The 20,692-nt window shown below is 38.7% G+C and overlaps 1 protein-coding gene across 2 annotated transcripts in view; it reads left to right on the forward strand.

Moving 5' to 3' along the window:
- The window catches only part of LOC121961901 (phospholipid-transporting ATPase ABCA1), a 222,396-nt gene that overhangs the window by 167,313 nt on the left and 34,391 nt on the right, over positions 1-20,692 (forward strand). For both annotated transcript variants that reach the window (XM_088073211.1, XM_088073212.1), the window contains 5 exons: positions 1,488-1,632; positions 10,059-10,182; positions 13,089-13,218; positions 13,622-13,742; positions 20,495-20,557. In XM_088073211.1, coding sequence (XP_087929337.1) covers positions 1,488-1,632; positions 10,059-10,182; positions 13,089-13,218; positions 13,622-13,742; positions 20,495-20,557 — 583 coding nt within the window. The remainder of the gene's footprint in view (positions 1-1,487; positions 1,633-10,058; positions 10,183-13,088; positions 13,219-13,621; positions 13,743-20,494; positions 20,558-20,692) is intronic.

Consider the following 20,692-nt stretch of genomic DNA (forward strand, 5'->3'; position numbering starts at 1 on the left):
TCTTAGTTCTGGTTAAAGTTTTGGTCTTTGGGTTTTCCCTAGAGCATGGGTTGTTCCTTATTAGATACTATTTCAACTTTTTTTCACACGTTCAACATCACATATACTGTATAATTTATTCTGGCACTGTGAAATATTCAGATGTAGACAGGAGGAAATAATACTTTACCAGGCAAAAGTTCTTGGTTAAAAATAGATATATTTATCTTCATTTAGATTTTAAATGACAGCAGGTTGTCATTGGCGTTATCGGCCCACTTTCAGATTTACATGGTTCCCACAGTCATGAAAAACCTGGCAAAGTCCTGAAATATCAAACTAACTATTTTCAGGCCTGGAAAAGCCAAGAAATTATTAAAAACATGGTTTTGGAACAGTGATGGAATGTTGTCAGGTGCACTGAAATTGTTAAAGTAAACTTTCGTGTAAAGTAACAACTGCAAATTTATTTTCTGTAGCTGTCGATGTGAATTAAAGCCTTATATGTATCAATGTGTGATGTTTGGTTTAACATCACATATGTTTCTCCATTTTTACTGCATTCCCTTTATGTATGCCAGATAGCTGAAATTATGTTTGAATAGAGTTTGAATGTGAAAAGTTAAATAAAATGCTAAGATGGTTTTTTGAAAAGTCATGGAAAAGTTGTGAAATTTTGTCCATGAAAACACTCTCCATGTGCAGCACACTGACTGTAGCTGATTCATATTAAGTAGGTAATGGTGTTGATCAGAGCATGACTACAATGTACCGGCTGTTGCATCATTATCTGTCTTAATCCCCAAGTGGAAGCCAATGAAAATCAATATGTTAATGAGGTGTTACATGTACAACACACAATATGATCAGACATATCATAAAGCATATAGTAACACAAAATAAAAAGCCAACTTGAAGAGATTTGTAGACTGACCTTTAAATACTGATGGCTTACCAATAAAGCATCATTAAAACACTTAAAATTCTGTGGCCCATTAGATATTTTATTCTTGCCTGCAGGAAAAAAAAATCCTAATAATTCCTTATAATTACACTGAACCTATTCATAAAATGCTATTTGAAATATTGAACTGTTTTACTACTTCAGTGATCACTTTGAGCAGAACCTCTCCTCTGCTGCCTCTAATACTGAACTTGAACTACAGCAGGCCAAGTGTGGGTGGCATTTATTGCTCAGCTGTGTTTTACGGGTCACTTACTGAACATGCAAATGATCGGAAGAGGCTGGTGGGTGACGCCATGAAACGGTACAACTGACCTGGTAATCTGCATTCATGAATAGAAAATAGCATAAATTCTGCGAATATAAAGTTGGCCACCGCTGTCACATAAATGCCGGTGTTGTGTTTAATGAGTGTTAATTCTCAGGATAAGTGCTTTTTTTGTTATTTTGACTTTGTTCTTGCAGTAATTTTGCTAAATCAGGTCAGAGGGTCCTTGTTTGCCCTTTTTGTCTGCCCCGTTTGACAGTATCTTGTTGTCTGTAGGTGGTCCATCACCCCCATGATGTATCCTGCATCCTTCATCTTCAGCGTGCCCAGCACTGCCTACGTGGTGCTGACCTGCATCAACCTCTTCATTGGTATTAACGGCAGCATAGCAACCTTTGTTATGGAGCTCTTTGATGATGACGTAAGTGGCAGCCCCACACAAACACACACATATTCTACAACGTGCTATAAAACAAGCACGTACATATGCACCATTTTAACACAGACACAGACGCGGTTCTTGTAAAACAGCAGGCACAGACACTCCGGCTCCCATAGCTGCATAAAAAAATATATTTGGAAGCTATAGCAGCGGATAGCTAATTGACTTGAATCATAGATAAACGATCTGTGTTTTCGAAGCAAAGGCTTCCACGCGCACGTGGGTGGAGTGTGTACCCACCTGGTATAACTTTTAATATATTTCCTTTATCCTCTCAAGGATTTTTCAAAGGAGTTATTTTCCCTATTCTCTTTAATGTTTAATCGTTTGGTGAGAATTGGGTCTTCGGAGAACTTTCCTCATCCATCTTTCAGCAAGTGTTCATTTTAACTGCAAGCTGCTTCAGTCTCGGGGGAATCAAAAGACAAAGACACCAAAAAAGACCTGCATAAGAAATGGAGAGCTTAGGAAGAGAGAGAAGGATGTTGACTGTCAGTCATTTTTGCTTTTGATTAGAATTTAAATCACATTTCATTTTTAAAAAAGAGAGAAATTGGCCTATTATGACGGCCTATTCTGACTTTACCTTTTGTGTCACAGCCCGAGCTCTTAATAGGACCTCGTTGCCTTACAGGTGGTGCTGGTTGAGACAGTTTTCTTCTTCTCTCTGTGTCTTTTTCTTCTAGTCTCTGAACTAAATATGTCTAATTTGATTTGTAGACTTAATTGTTGTTTGCATGATTTGCATACATCACCCGCTCTTGGGTTTTTCTCGCTTCACATTTTTAGCCTCGCACTGATCACTCATTCCTTGTCAGCAGACACAATGTCGTTTTGCTCTCTGACAAGCTGCTTATACATCTGATGCTTCGTCAGAATGTCTCCCACAGCTCTGATCCGACACTTCAGACTAAGCGTAATGTTGTCTCAAAGACTTTGCCTCTGCACACTCTGTCCCCTCCGACATGCCTGCCTCCAACTTGATGTTTCCTCTGGCGCCACTCGGCTATGGCATGGGACGTCTCCTGTCTCCTAATGAGGCTGCCTCATTTGCATCGCGATTTCATTATCACCGCCGTTCATTATCAATTTGAATTTTTCAGCTGGCGAGTCAAAGAATGTCATTGTTGCCATTTTGTTGTCTCTGCATTCACTTTATTTATTGATACGGTTCTGGTGGAGCATATCACTCATAAAGAGTGTCATTGGTAATAATTCAGTGGACAGCATGTTGCCCAGCGGCCATGTAAAGGGACGGATTTATTGCGCTCTTCTCTTGTCCAAGGCATTAGGGACAGAGATAGTGTTTCTCTGAGACTTGACGGGGACAGAGGTCCACGGTAATTCTGCTAATCTGACTCGATTTCACTGCCGATAAGAGAACCTGATGGGCTGACATCAATCAACAGATGTTACAACTCTCCAGGTTTCCATGTGTCCCCTGTTCAGAGCAGATATCTCTCGTGATCAGACTGTTCACAAAATAGGTAGCGTTGAGACGTCGGTGCCCCGGTGTGCCCCAGTTAGGCAGAAAAGGGTAGATCCTAGACGTGACACCTCAATCCAGTCTGCAGCTTGTACTGTTTCAAAGCGTCGTCTGATCACTTTTTGACTCCTCAGCGGTGGCGTTAGTTAAATAATGTTGCTCAAAAGTAAAGCTACAGGCTTCAGACTGTTCTCTGTTTTCAAGCACAGGGTGAATCTAGATCCCTTTTGGGCATAGCAAGTATTATTCTGAGAGAGGAAGCAGAGCTGCAGTGTTACAGACTTGGTGCCCCAGTTTTGTCTTGAGACCAATGGGAGATTTTCTTCCCCTCAGGACTGTCCAGCTCCCTGCGGATTGCATCAATCCCAGCCTGCCTTGTATGCTTGAAGCGGTGTCTGAGTCAATACCTCCACCACGTGCCACTCACAGATAACCACAGGCACAGATAGATTTTCCAGGTTGAACATAAAGGTGTGGAAGTGTAGTAGTATAGTCACAATACTAGAATTTCTAACTTAATGCCAATACACAGAAAAATACTCGATACCATGTTTGATACCACAGGAGGAAAAAATGACAAAAAATGAATAGCTTTAAAAAAATATTTTTAATGAAGATAAGAACAATACAAACAGGAACATCAATGACAACAATATATTTACGTTGCCTCAGGTAGTGGAAAATACCCTGCAAGCTTACTATAAGATTTCAATGACAACAATATTTATAGGTTTTCTGTGGTAGTGCAAACAAAATAGCAACACTGACATGCATTTGCACTCTGCTACAGCCCTGTTTATTATCTGTGCTTCTGGTGACTTGGCACCATATTTTCGATGCTGATCAAATAGAGCTGGTAAAATGGGCTGTTTGGTTTAGCTTCAGGTGGACTTTTCTTAGCTTCAGTCTGCCACTTTAAAAGAAACATAAATATTTTCAGACACAAATAATTGCTTTGACTTGTTAAATTACCACTGCTGATTAAAGGTACAGACAGGCAGGACTGATGGCATTGGCTAATTTTTAGTATCTGATTTTTTTAATTTGTTTTTTTAAAACCCTCCAATTTGGGCATCTGCCTCTTATAGTGTAATTGGGGTTCACTGTATGAAATCTAGCATCCTTTATTGACAGGATATTTAAAATAGGCAGTCAGTTGCTCCATCTCATTAAGTCTCAAACCCTAAAATAAATAAATAAATAAATAATGAGCATAGTCTCTGTTCAGAACCCAATTACATTCCAAACACAAAAAATATTATAAAGATTGATTTCTATGCTAAATGCACTCTCAGTAATTAGCAAAAAATAAATAAATATCCACAAGGATACTTTATTGTGTTTATTTCCCATCCATGACGAATAATCTCAGTGCAGAAATCACCTAATAGGAAAAAAAATAAATAAATGGTTTTAACAGACTGTTTCTCAACATAAACACTAGTTTATTTTTTTCATAAATGGTGAACTTATACAAAGGAATGAAGTGATGCTTTAAAACACATATATTTTGCATTCTATTTATCAGTAAGACTCAAAATATCCTTAATTTCTGAAGTATTTTCAGAGAACAGCATGTCGATATTTTGTTAACGCAATCAATAAAATGCAATATAAGGTCATTGCATTATTAAAAAATTAAATCAGAACAATATACATACTTTTAAACTACTATACATATATATAAACTGTATATCCCTGTTACATTTAGACACCTTTTCCATTGCACTGGCCGGATGGTTAAAAAAAAAAATCCTGAGGAAAAGTTAGAGACCTGTCATAGATTTATTTGGACATGTGTAAGCAATAAAACATCACACGTTTACTTCTAAAACAGTTTAAACAAAAAAATGTACTTTAGCAAAAATAATTTATAGACTGAAATGGCCTTGCACTTAAAAAAGGGGCGTGTCTCTACTGTTGTCAATTGTAGATGATGTGGAACACTGTGATTGGCTTCTAAACATCCCATCAAATACATCTATGCATTTGGGCGGACTAAGATGACAGTAATAGTGGCTCTATATGTCCTAGAAAAGTAATGCCCAGCGGAATGAACTGGGGATCTGAAGGAGTTAATTTTAACTGCCTTTCCATAAGTGCTACAGTAACTCAAAAAAAAAAACATGAATACCATCTACAGAAAAATATCTAACAAGACTACTTGAGCCATATTTTGTGTCTGTCTGCTCTCATTGTGATTTCCAGCATTATGAATGAAGCCGTGCTGTGGGAATAAGCACAAGTGGTGATATGGGTCAGATAAGCGTCTCGCAGACTATACCACCTTCAAAAGCATTTGAAAGTGATTTATGGGCATAAAGAGCAAACGTAAGGAGGAAAATTGTCCAGCATTTCATCATCCCCCCGACTAAGAGCCTCTTAGATCTCCTTGATGAACACCCAGTCAAGAGAAGATGTGTTATTTCATGTATCGATCTCAAATTAGGTCTCGCTTTCTTCGCATTCCTCTGCCAGACAGATGGGCTGCATTCAGTCAAGGTCATAGCTGTTGTTTATTTGACTCTCTTTATCTCTCTTTAAGTAAAGTGTTGAATGTAAAGCACAAAGGTGCACTCAACAAACCCCAAGACCTTTGTATATGTATTCAAACATTTCTGTACATTAGCAAGCATGAGGGATGAAAATATATTCAACATTATATTTGGGAACAGTAAGGAAATATAGTGTTAACATCATCTTTAAATTCTTCTGTAGCTGCAATGATTGTCCTCATTTCTCATATTTAAATAGAAATCTTGCTTGCTTACTGTAATAAACAGGACTAATACAACTGGATAAAAGTCAGCCTAAAAAAAGTTTAAGTCCACCAGAGTACATTGTTTATTTGAATTGCTAATGTAAATGAATGTTCCTGAACGCACCTCAGCTCCCCTTAGTAGGTAGTTTACTTTATTTGATATGGACATCACAGTCACATTACAATTGCACATTTATGCATAAGAACCAGATGTGCTGTGTTCAGTGTGTGTAGCTAATTTGCAACACCTGTCCCCTGGAAGCTTTGTAAAAGCTCAAATCGTAAAAAGAAAAGAAAATACATCAACAAATCTGTAGACAAAAATACACCCACCCAAAATGCAAAACACTGGTGTGTCAAGTGTGGTATTACTTTTAGCAGTGACATAACTAAAAAATATTAAAATTGTGTTTTTTCAGTTGTTTCCTCTCATTTACATTCATACAGTCTTTTCAAAATGAACTTAAGATGTACATTAAATACTTTGTTTTAGGTTTTTCCCTTAAGTTGAGCAGCAAAAGCATGTGGTAAGTTTTAGAAAAAAAAACATCATGGTTTGGCTTAACGTAAGTACAGTTATTTATGACATCATATAACATCAAGTGACGTGACATGTGACCGCCGTAGCCTGCTACACATTTGGGCACATTGTTTCTTTGCTTGTTTGAAGAGTTTGGACTGAGTTGCTTTATAGCTTGTGACCAGTATGATAAGTGTGAGACTACCATATATACATATAGATGCCAGGTGGTATTTTTTCATGAGCCCGAAGCAGTTAAGTCTCGTTTTAACTTTTTTGCAGGTATTAGCTTGTATAAGAATTCAACTTTTAAACATAAAAGTCAATATTATGCTTTATTGGCCTCATCTCGACATGCATAACCCTTATTCTGAATGTTATGAATACTGATGTAGTGATTTATCGAAGGGATACATTTTTTAAACGATGTCCCTTATTTAACTCTTTGCTATGAATAGTGATTGCAGTCCTTTGTACCTTTTAGCCTTCAGCAAATGTGTAAATGTAGATAAAGGGAGTGATGAATTATTGTTGAAGACATTGCCAGGCATTGAAGGTTTGCTTTGACATTATGATCAATGAGGCCTTTTCATCACTCTTTCAAATCTGCTTTAGAGAAACTAGGCCAGTGACCACCTACTTGAGCGAATAAAATCATCTGACAGTATGCATGTGCTCACTTTTGATCTTGAACATTACTGTATGTTTTGCCACAAGGGAAAGAAGATTAAGTTAGATTGCTTTCTTCTTTTTGAACTGAAGCCCCTGTATAAAGTTGTATGAACAGTAATATATAAATGTTTAAAAAGGCAAGATTTTGTCACATAACACTGATTGTTTTTAAATCGTTCTAATTTTAGACTATCAATTATGATGTTTCGCCAAAAAAACTTTGCATACAAACTGTCAACATACCTCTTAACTTGAATTTGGAGCTGCTGTAAAAAAGTAGAGGTGTCACAATTTCGTTTCTAAATTGAAAATTGATCAAAGTGAGCTTCCAATTTTGTTCATGAAAATGGAAAGTAGGTTCCTGACGGATTGGTGAAATTAGTCATGGTTGCATTTGGAAAAAAAATTAATTATGATCATATTAGGTTGTTTTTTAAAGGGGAGGGGGTCATTTTGTTTGGATTAGTTTATTCAGTATAAAAGCTGTCAAAAATGACAATTAGCAAGTCCACAGTGGAACCAGCAGCGACTCCAGGAAGTTACTAGCTAATCAACCCTTTTAAACCTGGATCAACATCACTTTTTTGTGCCGAGTTCAGACATCATCTCACAAGTATTGTAACCTTTGAACCATGAGCTGTTTAGTTTTCTTTTGTTTTTGTTTTTTTGTTTTTTTTTAAAGAATGCAATGAGCCTAATTTAAAAAAAAAAAAAAATTATTTAGCCTTTATTATCCAGGTCGGTCCTGTTGAGATACAATGACCTCTTTTTCAGGGGAAGCCTGGCCAAGACAGTACAAATATAAAAGTTGCAACAATTAAAGACAAACACCGGCTCACACAACAAAGCAAATAAGATACATACTAGTTAAAAGCAACAGGATTAAGACTCGGGATTTACATTAAAACAAGGACAAATGCGATATGTAGCTGCTTTGTAGCAATATGTAGCAAAGTCTCTCATACCGTTTTTAAAAGTTTCAAGAGTGATGAGTTCCTTTAAATTCAACGTGTTCTGCACTAATTTTCGGGCAGCAGGTGCAGAGTGCTTAAAAGAGGGCTTACCAAATTCATAACTAACTTTGGGCACGTATATTAAGTACAAATCATCGGAACGTAAATAGTAATTGCTCTGAGTTTTTGAAAAAGGAAACAAATAAATAGAAATAATAAATTGAAAATTCTCTGCAAACTGCAAGAAATTACTGGATGTAGAAATCTTTTTTTGTGAGAAAAGCTAGGTAAATGTTTGGAAAAACATATTTATGATTATCATAATTATATATTTATAAACATGTAGCAGAATTAGCGTTTTTTTATCACTTTTTTCTCTTAATGTCCCTGCTCTACATTTTTTACTTTCCCTTTATTCCTAAATCCCTAAATTTCAGCAATTTTTTTGGGTCACTTCAAATTGCTTATTCCCTTCCTCACATGTTTTTAAAGGAATCAAGCCAATTTACTCAGCTTTCAAAGGGTCAATGAGCATTAGAGGTGCTGGCTGGTGGATATCGTTACCATCGGCCAGAGCCAGTCTTGCTGTTTCAGCATGTTTGCACTCTTTATGTTAAGCTAGGCTGACCAGCTGCAAGCCCTGACTGCAAAATTAACCATATAGACATGGAGGTGGTATCATTCTTCTCATCTCTCTGCAAGAAAGCAAATAAGCTTTTTCGAAATGTGGAACTATTCCTTTGAAAACTAGAAAGAGATCCAGTAAATTCACTTGACAAAAGTATCCTTAAATCTGGCATTTGGATTGGTTTTATTTTTTAAGGCTGACAGGCTTCATGCACTCATCCTCAATTGCCAATCGAAAGCTTGCTCAGTGCAACTCATAAATCACAGAACAGTTACACGCATCCATGAATAAATTCAGTGACAACAATGGCCATCATCTGGAAATCTTGCACATGGCTTCAACAAAATGCACTGCCACCCCCGCCCCACCTACTCCTCGCTCGGGCTCGCCCAAAAACAGAAATGATGAATTTATGGTCTCTCTCCATGTATGCAACAGCTTTGAAGACTATGCTGCAATGAAGCAGCATGCATAATGCATGAACTTGCTTTTGAACGCCATGCCGTGCCAAACGTCATATTTTCTCTTCCCTCCCTCTGCCTTCTCCTCTCCCATTCCTTCCCTCCTCCCTGACTCACTGTGCTTCCTTCCTTATTCGAGCCAGTTTGTTAGAGTCCATTGTGTCGCCATTTAATTAATTATTTCTTTTGTGCTTTGCTAGGCCGCCATTGAATTGTAGCCTCGGGGAGGAGGAAAGCAAGAAAGGGACAGTGCAATTTTGGGGAGAAAGACAAGTTGTAGCCAGGAAATGCCCTGTCAAGATAAGACTAGCTGTTTTTGTACACCTTGTGAAATAGTGAAACAATATGCTTTGGTTTTGTTTGTGTGTATCTGTCTCTTTGTTCTTCTGTATAGTATCAGAACAAAGAAAAAAGCCAAACTCACAGAGAGTGTCTGTAGTTGTTTTCACAGTTTTTGTTGTTTGTCAGATGTGTCTTTTTGGTCTCTGGCTGCTCCTTCTACCTTTAGTTATGATTTTAAGGAAGAAACGTCTGCTCAAATGAACACCACCTCATCAATTTGTGTCTACACATACTATATGTGTGCTACCTCACAGATCACACAGTATGTCCCGGGAGGCTTGCTAGATTCAAACTTCAACAAGGTAGATGAACTTAGATGCTCTGTGCTTCCTCAGCGTGCAATTTGAAGCCCAGCAACACAGCAGCACACAGCATGCAAATGGAGCAAAGGATGTTTGTTAATTATCCACACTTGCGTCAGGGTGTTACACATTGTCTTCCAAAACTCACATGCTGCCGGCCCTGCTGGTTCAAGGCAGCAAATCAACATACTGGACTTGTCTAATTCCCAGTCAGGGCTTAAATATTCCAAACTTCTAATTTATATCTTGTATGTGTGATTGTGTGCATTTTCCTCCACAGAATGTGTCCCGCATCAACGACATAGTGAAGCAGGTGCTGCTGATATTCCCACATTTCTGTCTGGGCAGAGGGCTAATTGACATGGCCAAGAACCAGGCAATGGCCACCCTCTTCAGCAGTTTTGGTAAGAGGCCACAGCCACAATGACAGCATGACTAATCCGTGGGAAAAAATCTCAATGATGAATTTTGTGTAAGATTTTATTTCCCTCAAACAAGACAGAAAACATCTGCCAAGTGAGTGAGATAATTTTGTTTTTTGTAATGTAACAAATGTTCAACCTTTTTTCTGATTGAAGTGACATTACAGAGATACCATTTTGATAGCAATAATACATGCATGAGCCCAAACATGCAATTTTTCGCTGTACCACTTTTCTTCCGTTTTACCAGTGCCAAACCACAGTGCTGTCTTTTAGTAAAAAAGGACAAACATATCCTGACTGCAGTGACCAGAAACCTCTAGTAAATATCCACGGTTATGTTTTTCTTGCCATTAAACATTTGCAAATTTGTGAAATTTGGTACTTGCATTGTTCACACCCGCGTTTCCTTGGTAGATGTCTTCCTCCTCACTACTTATCCTGGTGCATTGCTGCCTTTCTTTCTTCTTCCTGTAGATCAGCGGAACAATCTGACATTTTTGGCAGACAAGTGTATCATGTGTTATTAGGCAAATGCACAAAAACTAACAAAACACTTCTACTTCTGAAAACATTTCTACACAGCACTACTAATGATCACAAACTCCATGGGATACCTTCAATATAAAAAAGCAGTGAAGTACTAAGAATGCTACCCTTTCCAAAAACAACTTCATTCCTCTTACCCATGTGTCAGACCCTTAAAAAATAATCGAATTTCGAATTTCGAATTTTTAAATCTGGATTTTAATTAAAAATTATTGTTAATTTTTAAATTTATGTGAGGCCTGGTTTTATCTGTGCAGAGTTTGTTACTAGAGAGGTGTTTTCAAATTCCCCTTCTCAAGGAGGCAATATCTGTGCATTTAAACCCATACATACGCAGTGGTTTACTGTAAAAGTAAAAAGTAACAATACTTCATTACAGTACTTCAGTTTTTTTGGAGTTTCTGTAGTTTATTTGAGTTTTTATATTTCTGTCCACTTTCGCTTAGAATATTCTTTTACTACACTACATTTCCCCTAAGCTTTTTAGTTACTTATTACAAAATACAGAAGGAAGGGAGGAGAGAAAAACTATATTAAGGAAGGTAAACAAACGGCTTAAGTTCTGTTTTCTTTTTTCATCATTTGGTCTTTCAACATCAGACTTGACTGGTTAAGCTAGCCTCAATAGTGCTAGAAAGTGGAAAGTGAAATGTACCACATGCAACGGTAGTAGGTGGGGCGGAGGCCTGATCCAGAATTTCTTAATGAGGGAGAAAGAGAAGATTGGCTTCCAGCCCCTATACGTTTATTGAAATGTGTTTGAAGAGGGACTTTAAGTAGCCTACTTTTCTTTTAAAGTGACACTTTTCTATTTCTTTCAAAATGCAAGGTCTTTATCCCACCAGTAGGAAAACAATTTGACCAGTTACACATCTCCCAAACCTCCTCTCAAGCTTTTATTCTGCTCTGCATGTGTTAAATTCACACAAGAGACGGGGAGAGGAGTGGAACATGGTTGTAGAGGTGGAGCCAGGGTAGAGGGGGCCATCAAGAGGCAAAGAGGCACATGAAAGAGGAAGAGGAGTCTTATCTGTGGAGAGATGGAGCAGGAAATAGTGGCTTGAGGAATCATTTGCGACGGTGGCAGAGAGCAGGAAGAGAAAAGCAATCACAGCCTAAAAGGGCTAGTGTGGAGAGGGGCTATTTACCAGAGAATGAGACTGAAAGCGCTTTCGTTTTTCTTGTCTACTTACTCTGCCCCCTCGGGGCTCAAGGGTTGTAGAATGTGAGCGAGGGAGGAAAGAGAGAGAGCAGGATGATTAGAGCTGGGGGCTGTCATCGGTTTGCTTAAGTGTTCATTAGCCAAAAAACATTCAACATGAAAAGTACAGGATATCAGTGATTTCCTCACATGATGTAGGTGACAGCATTTCTTTTATTTTTAAGACTAAGTGGCATTTTAAACTGCTGGCTTTCACCAATGAATACATCTCAAAAACACTTCAAAGGGCTGACAAATTTCAGCTCTCCCCTAACATTTGACAAAGACACATTTGGCTTTCCATTAAAGAAAGCACACATCTGGTAATTCCTTCTTTTTTTGGTGATGTTTCTCCTAAATCGTAGTCTGAGCTTATAGATAAGGGCTTGATATTAACATGAAATGACACACAGTGATAACGCATTTAATCACTTACCCTTTTCTTTGTGTATTGACTTTGTTTATCGCTAGGGATGTCCCGATTAAGTTTTTTTAGCCCTAATCCCAATCCGAGTCATTTGATATTAAGAATCTGCCGATACGGAGTCCCCATCCAATACTTATATTGTATTTCCCGGGATAATTCAGCTGCACAATTCACACTTTAAGTACTTTGATGTTATTAAATTCAAACCAGTGTGTGTGTTTGTCAGTTTAATAGCTCTGCAGTGGAATACAAGAAAAAAATGTCTGCATCCAAACAGTTTCTTAAGGGTTATTTTATTTTATGTTTTACAAGATATTAAAGTAAACAAACTTAAAAATATTTTACATGGCTTTTATCATAACTTCACTTAGTGCAGCAATTGTTTTTTAACAAAATGATAAAGTAAACAAACTATGGATTGCTCTCAAATCCACTTAGTGTAGCATTGTAATAAAAGCGCAGAACACTAAAAATGAGTAATAGTTTCTACTTACTGGAGTAGCAGCATTACAATTAACCTGAATATCTGCTGCAAATCGTGCTCTCCGTTTACGAGACCTGTGTGACAGCAGACATAAAGGATCAGGCAGGGTGCGTGCTCAAAATAGCCGCTCCCGATCATATAAAAAAATGTGTTGATTGGACCCAATGCCGATCCTTCTGATCCGATCGGGACATTCCTATTCATCACATTCTTTTTTCCTTTTTCAGGGGAAGACCGTTTCAAGGACCCACTCAGCTGGGACATGGTGGGAAAGAACCTGTGCGCCATGTCCATCCAGGGAGTCGTCATGTTTGCATTCACAGTCCTCATCCAGTATAAATTCTTCTGCAAACCACGGTAAAAGTGGCTATCCACAACAGTTACATTAACTCAAAATGTTGTTGTCCATGTTTTTAATAGAGTTGTTTATGTCCATCCAGTTTTTGTTTCACTCAGTTTCTCCCCCATTTAAATTAGCAGTGTACTTCCTATTCATTTTATATAAAACATCTGTTTCACTGTGAATCTGTTTGGCAAACACTACCCCGTTTTGTTTTGTTTTTTTTCTTCTTTTTTAGTTTTTACTTACTCCAAAAGCCATGTTGCCATGGAAACAAATGCCTGTGGCTTCTCCTATTTATGAAAATTGCCCAGATTGTTTCACTGAGCTTAAACTTTGACCGAGATAATTTGTCATGCGCATTCATGTTAATTTTAATGAAGGGTGTTATGCCAACTGCGGTTGACTTCTCTCTGCCAGGCTTATTATGGGGAAGTCATTATCTGCAGAGGAAGAGGATATTGATGTCGCACGGGAACGTGAGCGGGTGTATGAAGGCAACGCCCAGAAAGACCTTCTGAGGATCTGTGACCTCACTAAGGTACTGTGCAGTGCATCTTTTAGCTCGTATGAAAGTATTGCTCTGATTGTAGTGCATACTTCCCACTTTGTCATTCTGTCACTTCTTTTATGTGTTTTTGGACAGAGATTGTTTGATTGCTTTATTTGTTTGTATGTCCTTAATCATTGTTTTAATTATGTTAAAAGTCCAACACAGAGAGACTCTGGGAGCTCTCCCCTCTTATGCCATCATGATAATGACCTCTGACCTCTGACCTCTGTATAGGCTTGGCCTTGTCTTGCCCTCTGTGAATCCCTGCCCTCTATATATGCATATTTGCACTCGAGCATGTACAAAGTCTTGTGATATATGTGCATTTTACATTTATATATACTAGAATATTCCACAGTCCACCTCCACACAAGGCACATATCCACTTCAATAGATACTTCACTGATTCAACAGCTTTTTATCAAAACAATGTGGGTAGTATGTGATGATAAAATGTGGTAAAATTTCTTCCATCTAACAAAAGCTGACATATCCCTCCACTGGATGACATCAATGAATGCAAAATAGTTAGTTAGTGTTGCATATTTCTTGCCTCAAATGTTTTCAGAAAAACATTTTAGGTTACCATTTAATTGTGATACGAGATCTTTTCTTGGCCGCTAACCATTGTTTCACACATACAAGTTTGCATTTCATCACTGACCAGCGGGAAATTTTATTGGTCCGGTGCAGCACAGTGCATTCTGGTAGTCATCGCTTTTTTACCTCTGGTCATGTAGGAACAATTTCGAAACTATCTGCATATTTCTACTTCATAGACATCCTAGTTTTATTGAAAGGCCATCTTTCCAGTAGTGAAATACTTCTTTAAAGTATCTAAGTACCTTTTTCACCTGTATTGTTCTGTCCTGTAGATGTATAAGTAATTCTTATTTTTACCCCTATTTTAATTGGGGTTTTTTTTATATATATATATATGCTTGCCTCTTTAGCACGGTATGCATCTTTGGATTTCACTGCACATATTTTATGAGCAAACAACATAGTAGTTTTGTTTTCTTAATCTCCTGCAGTTAACTTCTCTGGTCAGACCCAATTTCACACCTTTATGGCATTATATAGTAAAAACCTGCACTATTTGGAGACTTTTTAAATGGCAATAATCTACTTTATCTGTATGCGTGGATGTGTATGGGTGGGCGGGAGGAATTTTTGCACTTTTTTTCCCTCCACTTCCACCTGCGGAATTCAGTTTGCCAGGCAAACGGGGAAGACAGGTTTTGCAGCTGCAAACATTCACAAACATCATAAGTGGGCATGAGAACCAAACAAGATAGCATTTCAGGGTGTAAAGGTCTGCGCTCCTCCATAGCTCTGGCCCTTCCCTCCTTGCAGTAGGTGAAGTCAAGCGTGCTGCGACGGTGCGTGCCTCAACACCACTGAGATTAACGCTTCATCCGACGGCAGATGTTCCCTCCCTGCGGGTGGCGTGGCAGCAGGAAGTGTCACCACAGCAGCCTGCTTTGCAGCTCTGGTGCTGACAGCTGGACGATCTAACAGCCTTTTGCTTCTTGCCACCCTTCTTCGCTCCTTTACTCCCACAGTCTTCGCAGTCTCGCTGTACTTAATCTTTCACTCATTGCTCACGGACACAGACGTGCGCGACACTCCCTAGGGTAATTACCGAACAAGTGCTGGGTAAAACAGTTGGATGGGTTTACAAATCATTTCGCAAGGTGAAAGCGTGTGAAGAGGAATGTTTCTTTTCCAGCTTGAACTTAAAGAGAGAACTTTTTTAATGCACTAAATATGTAAAAACACTTCATCTTCACTGTAAATACATCTTTAAAACAGTGTCAAACGATATTAGATTTCATTCGATCCAGCTTGTCTGCTGCTGACAGCCTGCCATTGTTCATACACACCTTGATGGTTGGCAATATTTTATTGAGATGAAACACAGTAGCCCATCATCGCACAAAAACAGCAGTGCAGTGGCAGAAGTCATCAGGATTCTTCCTGCAGTGCCCTCATTGACTCCCACCACAGCTGTGCCCCATCCATTTGGGGTGTAGATAACAGATTGATCAATGGGCGCATGGCTTCGGTGGCCGTACGCCACAGGCTGAGCCTGTCATAAATCTGAGCATGCCTCTGAAGCGATCGACAGGCCATCAATCATGTGTCAGATTCCTGCTCCTCCCCTTCCCTTTCCTTCTGCTCTAAACAGGAGTGTTTTGCTACATGCTCCACCTGCTAGCCTCCACTTAACTGCTGCGTTAGCGCCGGCAACGTAATCGATGGAGACTGTAATGGAAGTGTGTCCGTCTGTGAGCATCTTCCGGGCCCGATGCTGTCAGTTTAACCTTCCAGTCACTCACTAAGTTGACAGAGAAAGTTTTAAAGAACCTTGTGACAGCTGTTTGAATGTAGGGGACTAATGAGTGATAAGTGGCTCCTTGGCGTATACTACAGATATGCTCATGTGATAATGTGTACTTTGTATTTAGAATGACACTGGTTTGACAAGAGCTGTGTGTTTTGTGGTTACAGAAAGGCTGCCTTTGTGGGCCAAAATATTTTTGGCGTCTGCTACAAATTATCCTTAGAATATTTATAGGTACTGACCTTAGCTTTTTTATAAATTGTATTTTCTTGGAGTTTTTCCCAGCAATATTTTTTTTTTCTTTCTTTTGCAATTTTTGCTTTCTCGTCCTTTTTTATTTATTTATTTTAATGCCTCTGCGTGGGCATGGCTGGAGGCATTATGTTTTCAGTCAAGAATTCATACCCTGTTTATGACAAAATTTCCCACAGATGTGTAATAGGATAAAATAATGATGTGATGACATTTTATATCCTTCATTTTATATAAAGGTCAAATGTCAATCATAATGCCCCCCACACACACACACACACACACACACACACACACACAGAAACACACAATGATTAAGGTGAATGCATCTAGTTCAGTCATATTCATGAAAAGGTAGACAGCCAATATCTCCAGCAACACTCGGAAACTACATAAAACATTTTTGATTGATAAATAGCTCCACAGGTAAGAGAAAAAAAAATATGCTGTTTTGATTTGGGGTGAACCGCCTCTTTAAGTAACGTCGAGTTTAAAATATGTTATAACTTAAACCTTTGTAACGTGATGGGTGATGCTGAAGAAGGGCTTTCTGAGATTATCCGATAGGATCGCTGGATTCGGTTGGACAGAAATGGTCAGAAATTGCTTTTAGGTACCTTGGGATAGCATCTTACACTGCTGTGAGACATTTGTGAAATTAATGGACCGTATATTGGCAAAAGCTTTTGAAATAAAGCTTTGTCGGTGTCATGATTTACTACCTGAGCTATAGCCTTTGGTGTTTGTAGCTTGTGATTTTCAAACCTAAATCTATGTTTTAGGTTTACACAACTGCCGCCATCGCATCCTGTCAACTGTCTCATCTGCTTAGACATCAGCCTGCTTATTGTGACAGTTGCTGTGGCGCTCAAGTCAGGGGGGAATTATCCTTTAATTGCCTTCCTCCATACATGGATGTGCTGCTTTGATGTGGCTTTAGCACCGCAAACTACCAGTAAAAAGTAGTATGTGTAATCCAGGTTGATATGTACTAAGTGCAGCTGCCAGATGGCACTGAAGGAGTGATGGATCTATGGAACTCCTGCTTTTATCAAATGCTTTTGATGTGCCAACTGTGTAATAAATGCAATGTCATTGTTTGTCAGGCTTGAAGTGGCAGCTCTAAATTTACATTTGCCTGGTAGCGTTGTGAATGCAGCTGGGATATCCGAGTCTTTTTAATGGTAGATATTTGGTCTGGAGATTCTATACAGGAAATGTATCCTTCATACTGAGAAGGATTCTGTCACTTTTCTGTTTTAATGAACATTCGCCGTTTCTGTCTGTGGCACTCACACACGGGCACGTAAACACACACAACACTCATCAAAAACTATGTTTTCAACTTTTAAAAAACGAAAAAACAAGCCAACAGTAGTCACTCTTTCGTAACTCAAAGGGGCACAGTGCTGTCCTTGATTTTGAATTTTAAATGTCTTAACTGTCACACTCAGCAACAACAACAAAGGCCTTGTCTTGTCGTTTCGTGCTAGAGCAAGACAACGCTGCTTTCAAACCACTTTGAAAACATATCAAACCCCTAACATAGTCTTGGATGTGGAAAAACACCTCATGCACTAAATACCTCATTTTGTCGAATGTTCTGCTGCTGTATTTTTTGTTTTAGATTGTAACAAAAATCATGTTGGCTTGTGGGAGTTTCTTTACCTCCTCTGGTGGGATTTTCAGATGATGCAGACTTGAATGCAAATGTGAATGGATGTGGCTGGTCAGCGGGGGAGGATGTGGATGCAGGATGGAAAGTTTTCGAGTGAGATGTTGTGAATTGTCAACCACCTCATTTTTTCAGTGTCGCTACATGACTTTAGCAGGATACTGACTCACAATCAAAATGTGAGAATTTTCTTCTGTGTCCTGAGGATGGTTTCTGCATCTCTATTTATCTTTTGTAGCGACGATGAGAGTCCATCTAAGGGTCTGTCAGTCTTACACTTTGGTCAATATTGGCCAGATTACCGTCGAATTTGGCATCCATGGTTGCCAGAGTTTTCATGTTGTAACTGTGAAAGTAAATTAGTATGAAACATTAAGTCTTCACTGTATATTTTTTCCAACTCTGATATTGGTGGAACCGTGTTATGTGATCTTATGTTATACAAGCATGATGTTGTAACTATAACACATGTAAGATGTGTCTTGCCTTTATTCGCTGTCTTAGGATAGGTCATTGACCTTATGTTAGCAGCACAGAAGCAATCCTGTTAAGACTTATGTGCTCTGCTTTACCCATAAATAACCACCGACTTACTCCTCAGTGAGAGGGAGGGGGGTCATTTTCTTCGGTTTATGTACACAGGTATACTCTCTCCATAATATACTGTATATATTAATCTTTTAACCCATCAGATCCTCCTTGTGTTTATTCCTGGGGTGCTTGGTTGGAGGCAATTTCCACCACTAAACAGGTCAAAATCTGACCTTGTGCAACACATCAGTGTTTGATATATATGTCTAAAGCTTATAATCCCTCTAATTCTTGTGTATTTTGAATAATGCTAACATATCATGGTAGTGTACTTGTGACAAATAACATGTTTAAAAAAAAACATGTTATTTGTCAGTTCTTGAAGCTGCACTTTTCAATGTTTTTATCTAAATGATGAGACTAATTTTAAAGGGATTACTCATGGTGAAACACAGAGACTTTTCACAAATACTCCAGTTCCCCTCTGCTCTCTAGTACATTTTAGCTTCTTTAAGCTCTTTTTTTTTTGTTTTACTGTACATGACTTCATGTAACTCAGTCTTTTTGATTCAGTCTTAACACTCTTATCTATGGTAGTGTCATTCGTTTCCAGCAGCAGCACACAGCTGTTTAAAGGAATACTCTATCCCCCCATTTGTATGTCAATTACTCATCCCATGTTATGCTGAATTTGTGACAAAAACATGTCTTTTTCACACACTGCCGCAGTGAACAAAAAATTCAAAAATGGAGAAAATTCTTGTTGAATTGGATTAAAAGGGTGCACATTGAACAACAGCAAAACTATATCAAAACATCTGTTTACAAACTTCCTCACAACTCATGTAGTATAATCAAAGTGTCATAATCCATCTGTATCCTTTGTATAACACATTCATTTGTGGTAAAACATTGCTATTTCAAACCATTCTGTATAAATGCATGGACGAGCGATACACCTGGGTAGTCACATGCTTTCTACTGAAATCCTGCCTCTTAGCTTGTTCATTAGCCAGAAGTTCTGCTGTCATTCATCTGCGCCTGTTGCTTCCTGTTTAGACTGTTTATGCAGAAGTGTTTAAAATGATGGCGAAAATGCATGTTTAGGAAGTACTGATGTTGTACAGATGCTTTGATTTAGTCTTGTTGTTGTTAAAGCCGGCCTCCATCCACTTCTATTTGTCAGTAATTTTCTCAATTTTTGTCGTGGTTCACACCATGAAGGCATGCAAAAAAATCAATTTTTTCTTCAAGAATTCAGTGTAGCATGGAGTGAATGGTACATATACAAATGATAATTTGGATGTGAAATATTCATTTGGTATTAACAAGCATCACATCCTTTCACTGTCTCTGGTGGGACTATACATTTTTGGGCTAGTTATCTACTTCTACCATGTTTAATAGAGTCAGATTAGTACAGGGTGCTTTTAAGCTAAAGTCATCTCTGTATATTGAGCAGCTGCAGTAAAGCTGGTGTCCATACACAGAATATTGGGTGACTTGTGAGTGTGTTGAAGGTTATTGAGGGTACTGAAGTGGCACTCAAAGTGGAGACAGATTTCCTCATGAATACTGTCACTGCAGTCACAAATACTAATGTTCATGTCCTCCTCTTCTCCCCCCTGTGCAAGTCTCCAACTTTTTTTTAATACCTTTTCCCATCTGGCTGGCTCTAAATGTTGCAAATTATCCCTTCTTGATAATTTCTTTTCCGTCACTTTCTTCATTTCTCTCACTTCATTTTCCACCTGCTTCTTCCATCTCCTCCTCCCTGCTGCTCTGCTCTATCGCTCCATATTTTGTCATACTATCGTCTCTGTTGTCTCCCTCACTTTCAGCTCCCCAGCCTTCCCTGCCTCCTGCTTCCTCACCCTCTTTCTCTCCCTCTCTCTAGCTGGCTGCTTGATTCATTTTATTGTCTGCTCCCTGCAGGTATACTCTCGGAAGAGCACCCCTGCTGTGGACAGGCTATGTGTGGGAGTACCTGCCGCAGAGGTGAGCCAAATGCTGCTGAATCACACAAGCACCTCTTCAAGCCTACAGTCTGGCTGATGACTTTCTCGCATTAGATTACTTTTCAGCAACACCCATATGAGAGAAATCTTCATTCGTCATTGCCTTAACATGAAA

The sequence above is a fragment of the Plectropomus leopardus genome, chromosome 23 (assembly GCF_026936395.1).
Source record: "Plectropomus leopardus strain MGB_pleo_1.0 chromosome 23, ASM2693639v1, whole genome shotgun sequence".
Lineage (NCBI taxonomy): Eukaryota > Metazoa > Chordata > Actinopteri > Perciformes > Serranidae > Plectropomus > Plectropomus leopardus.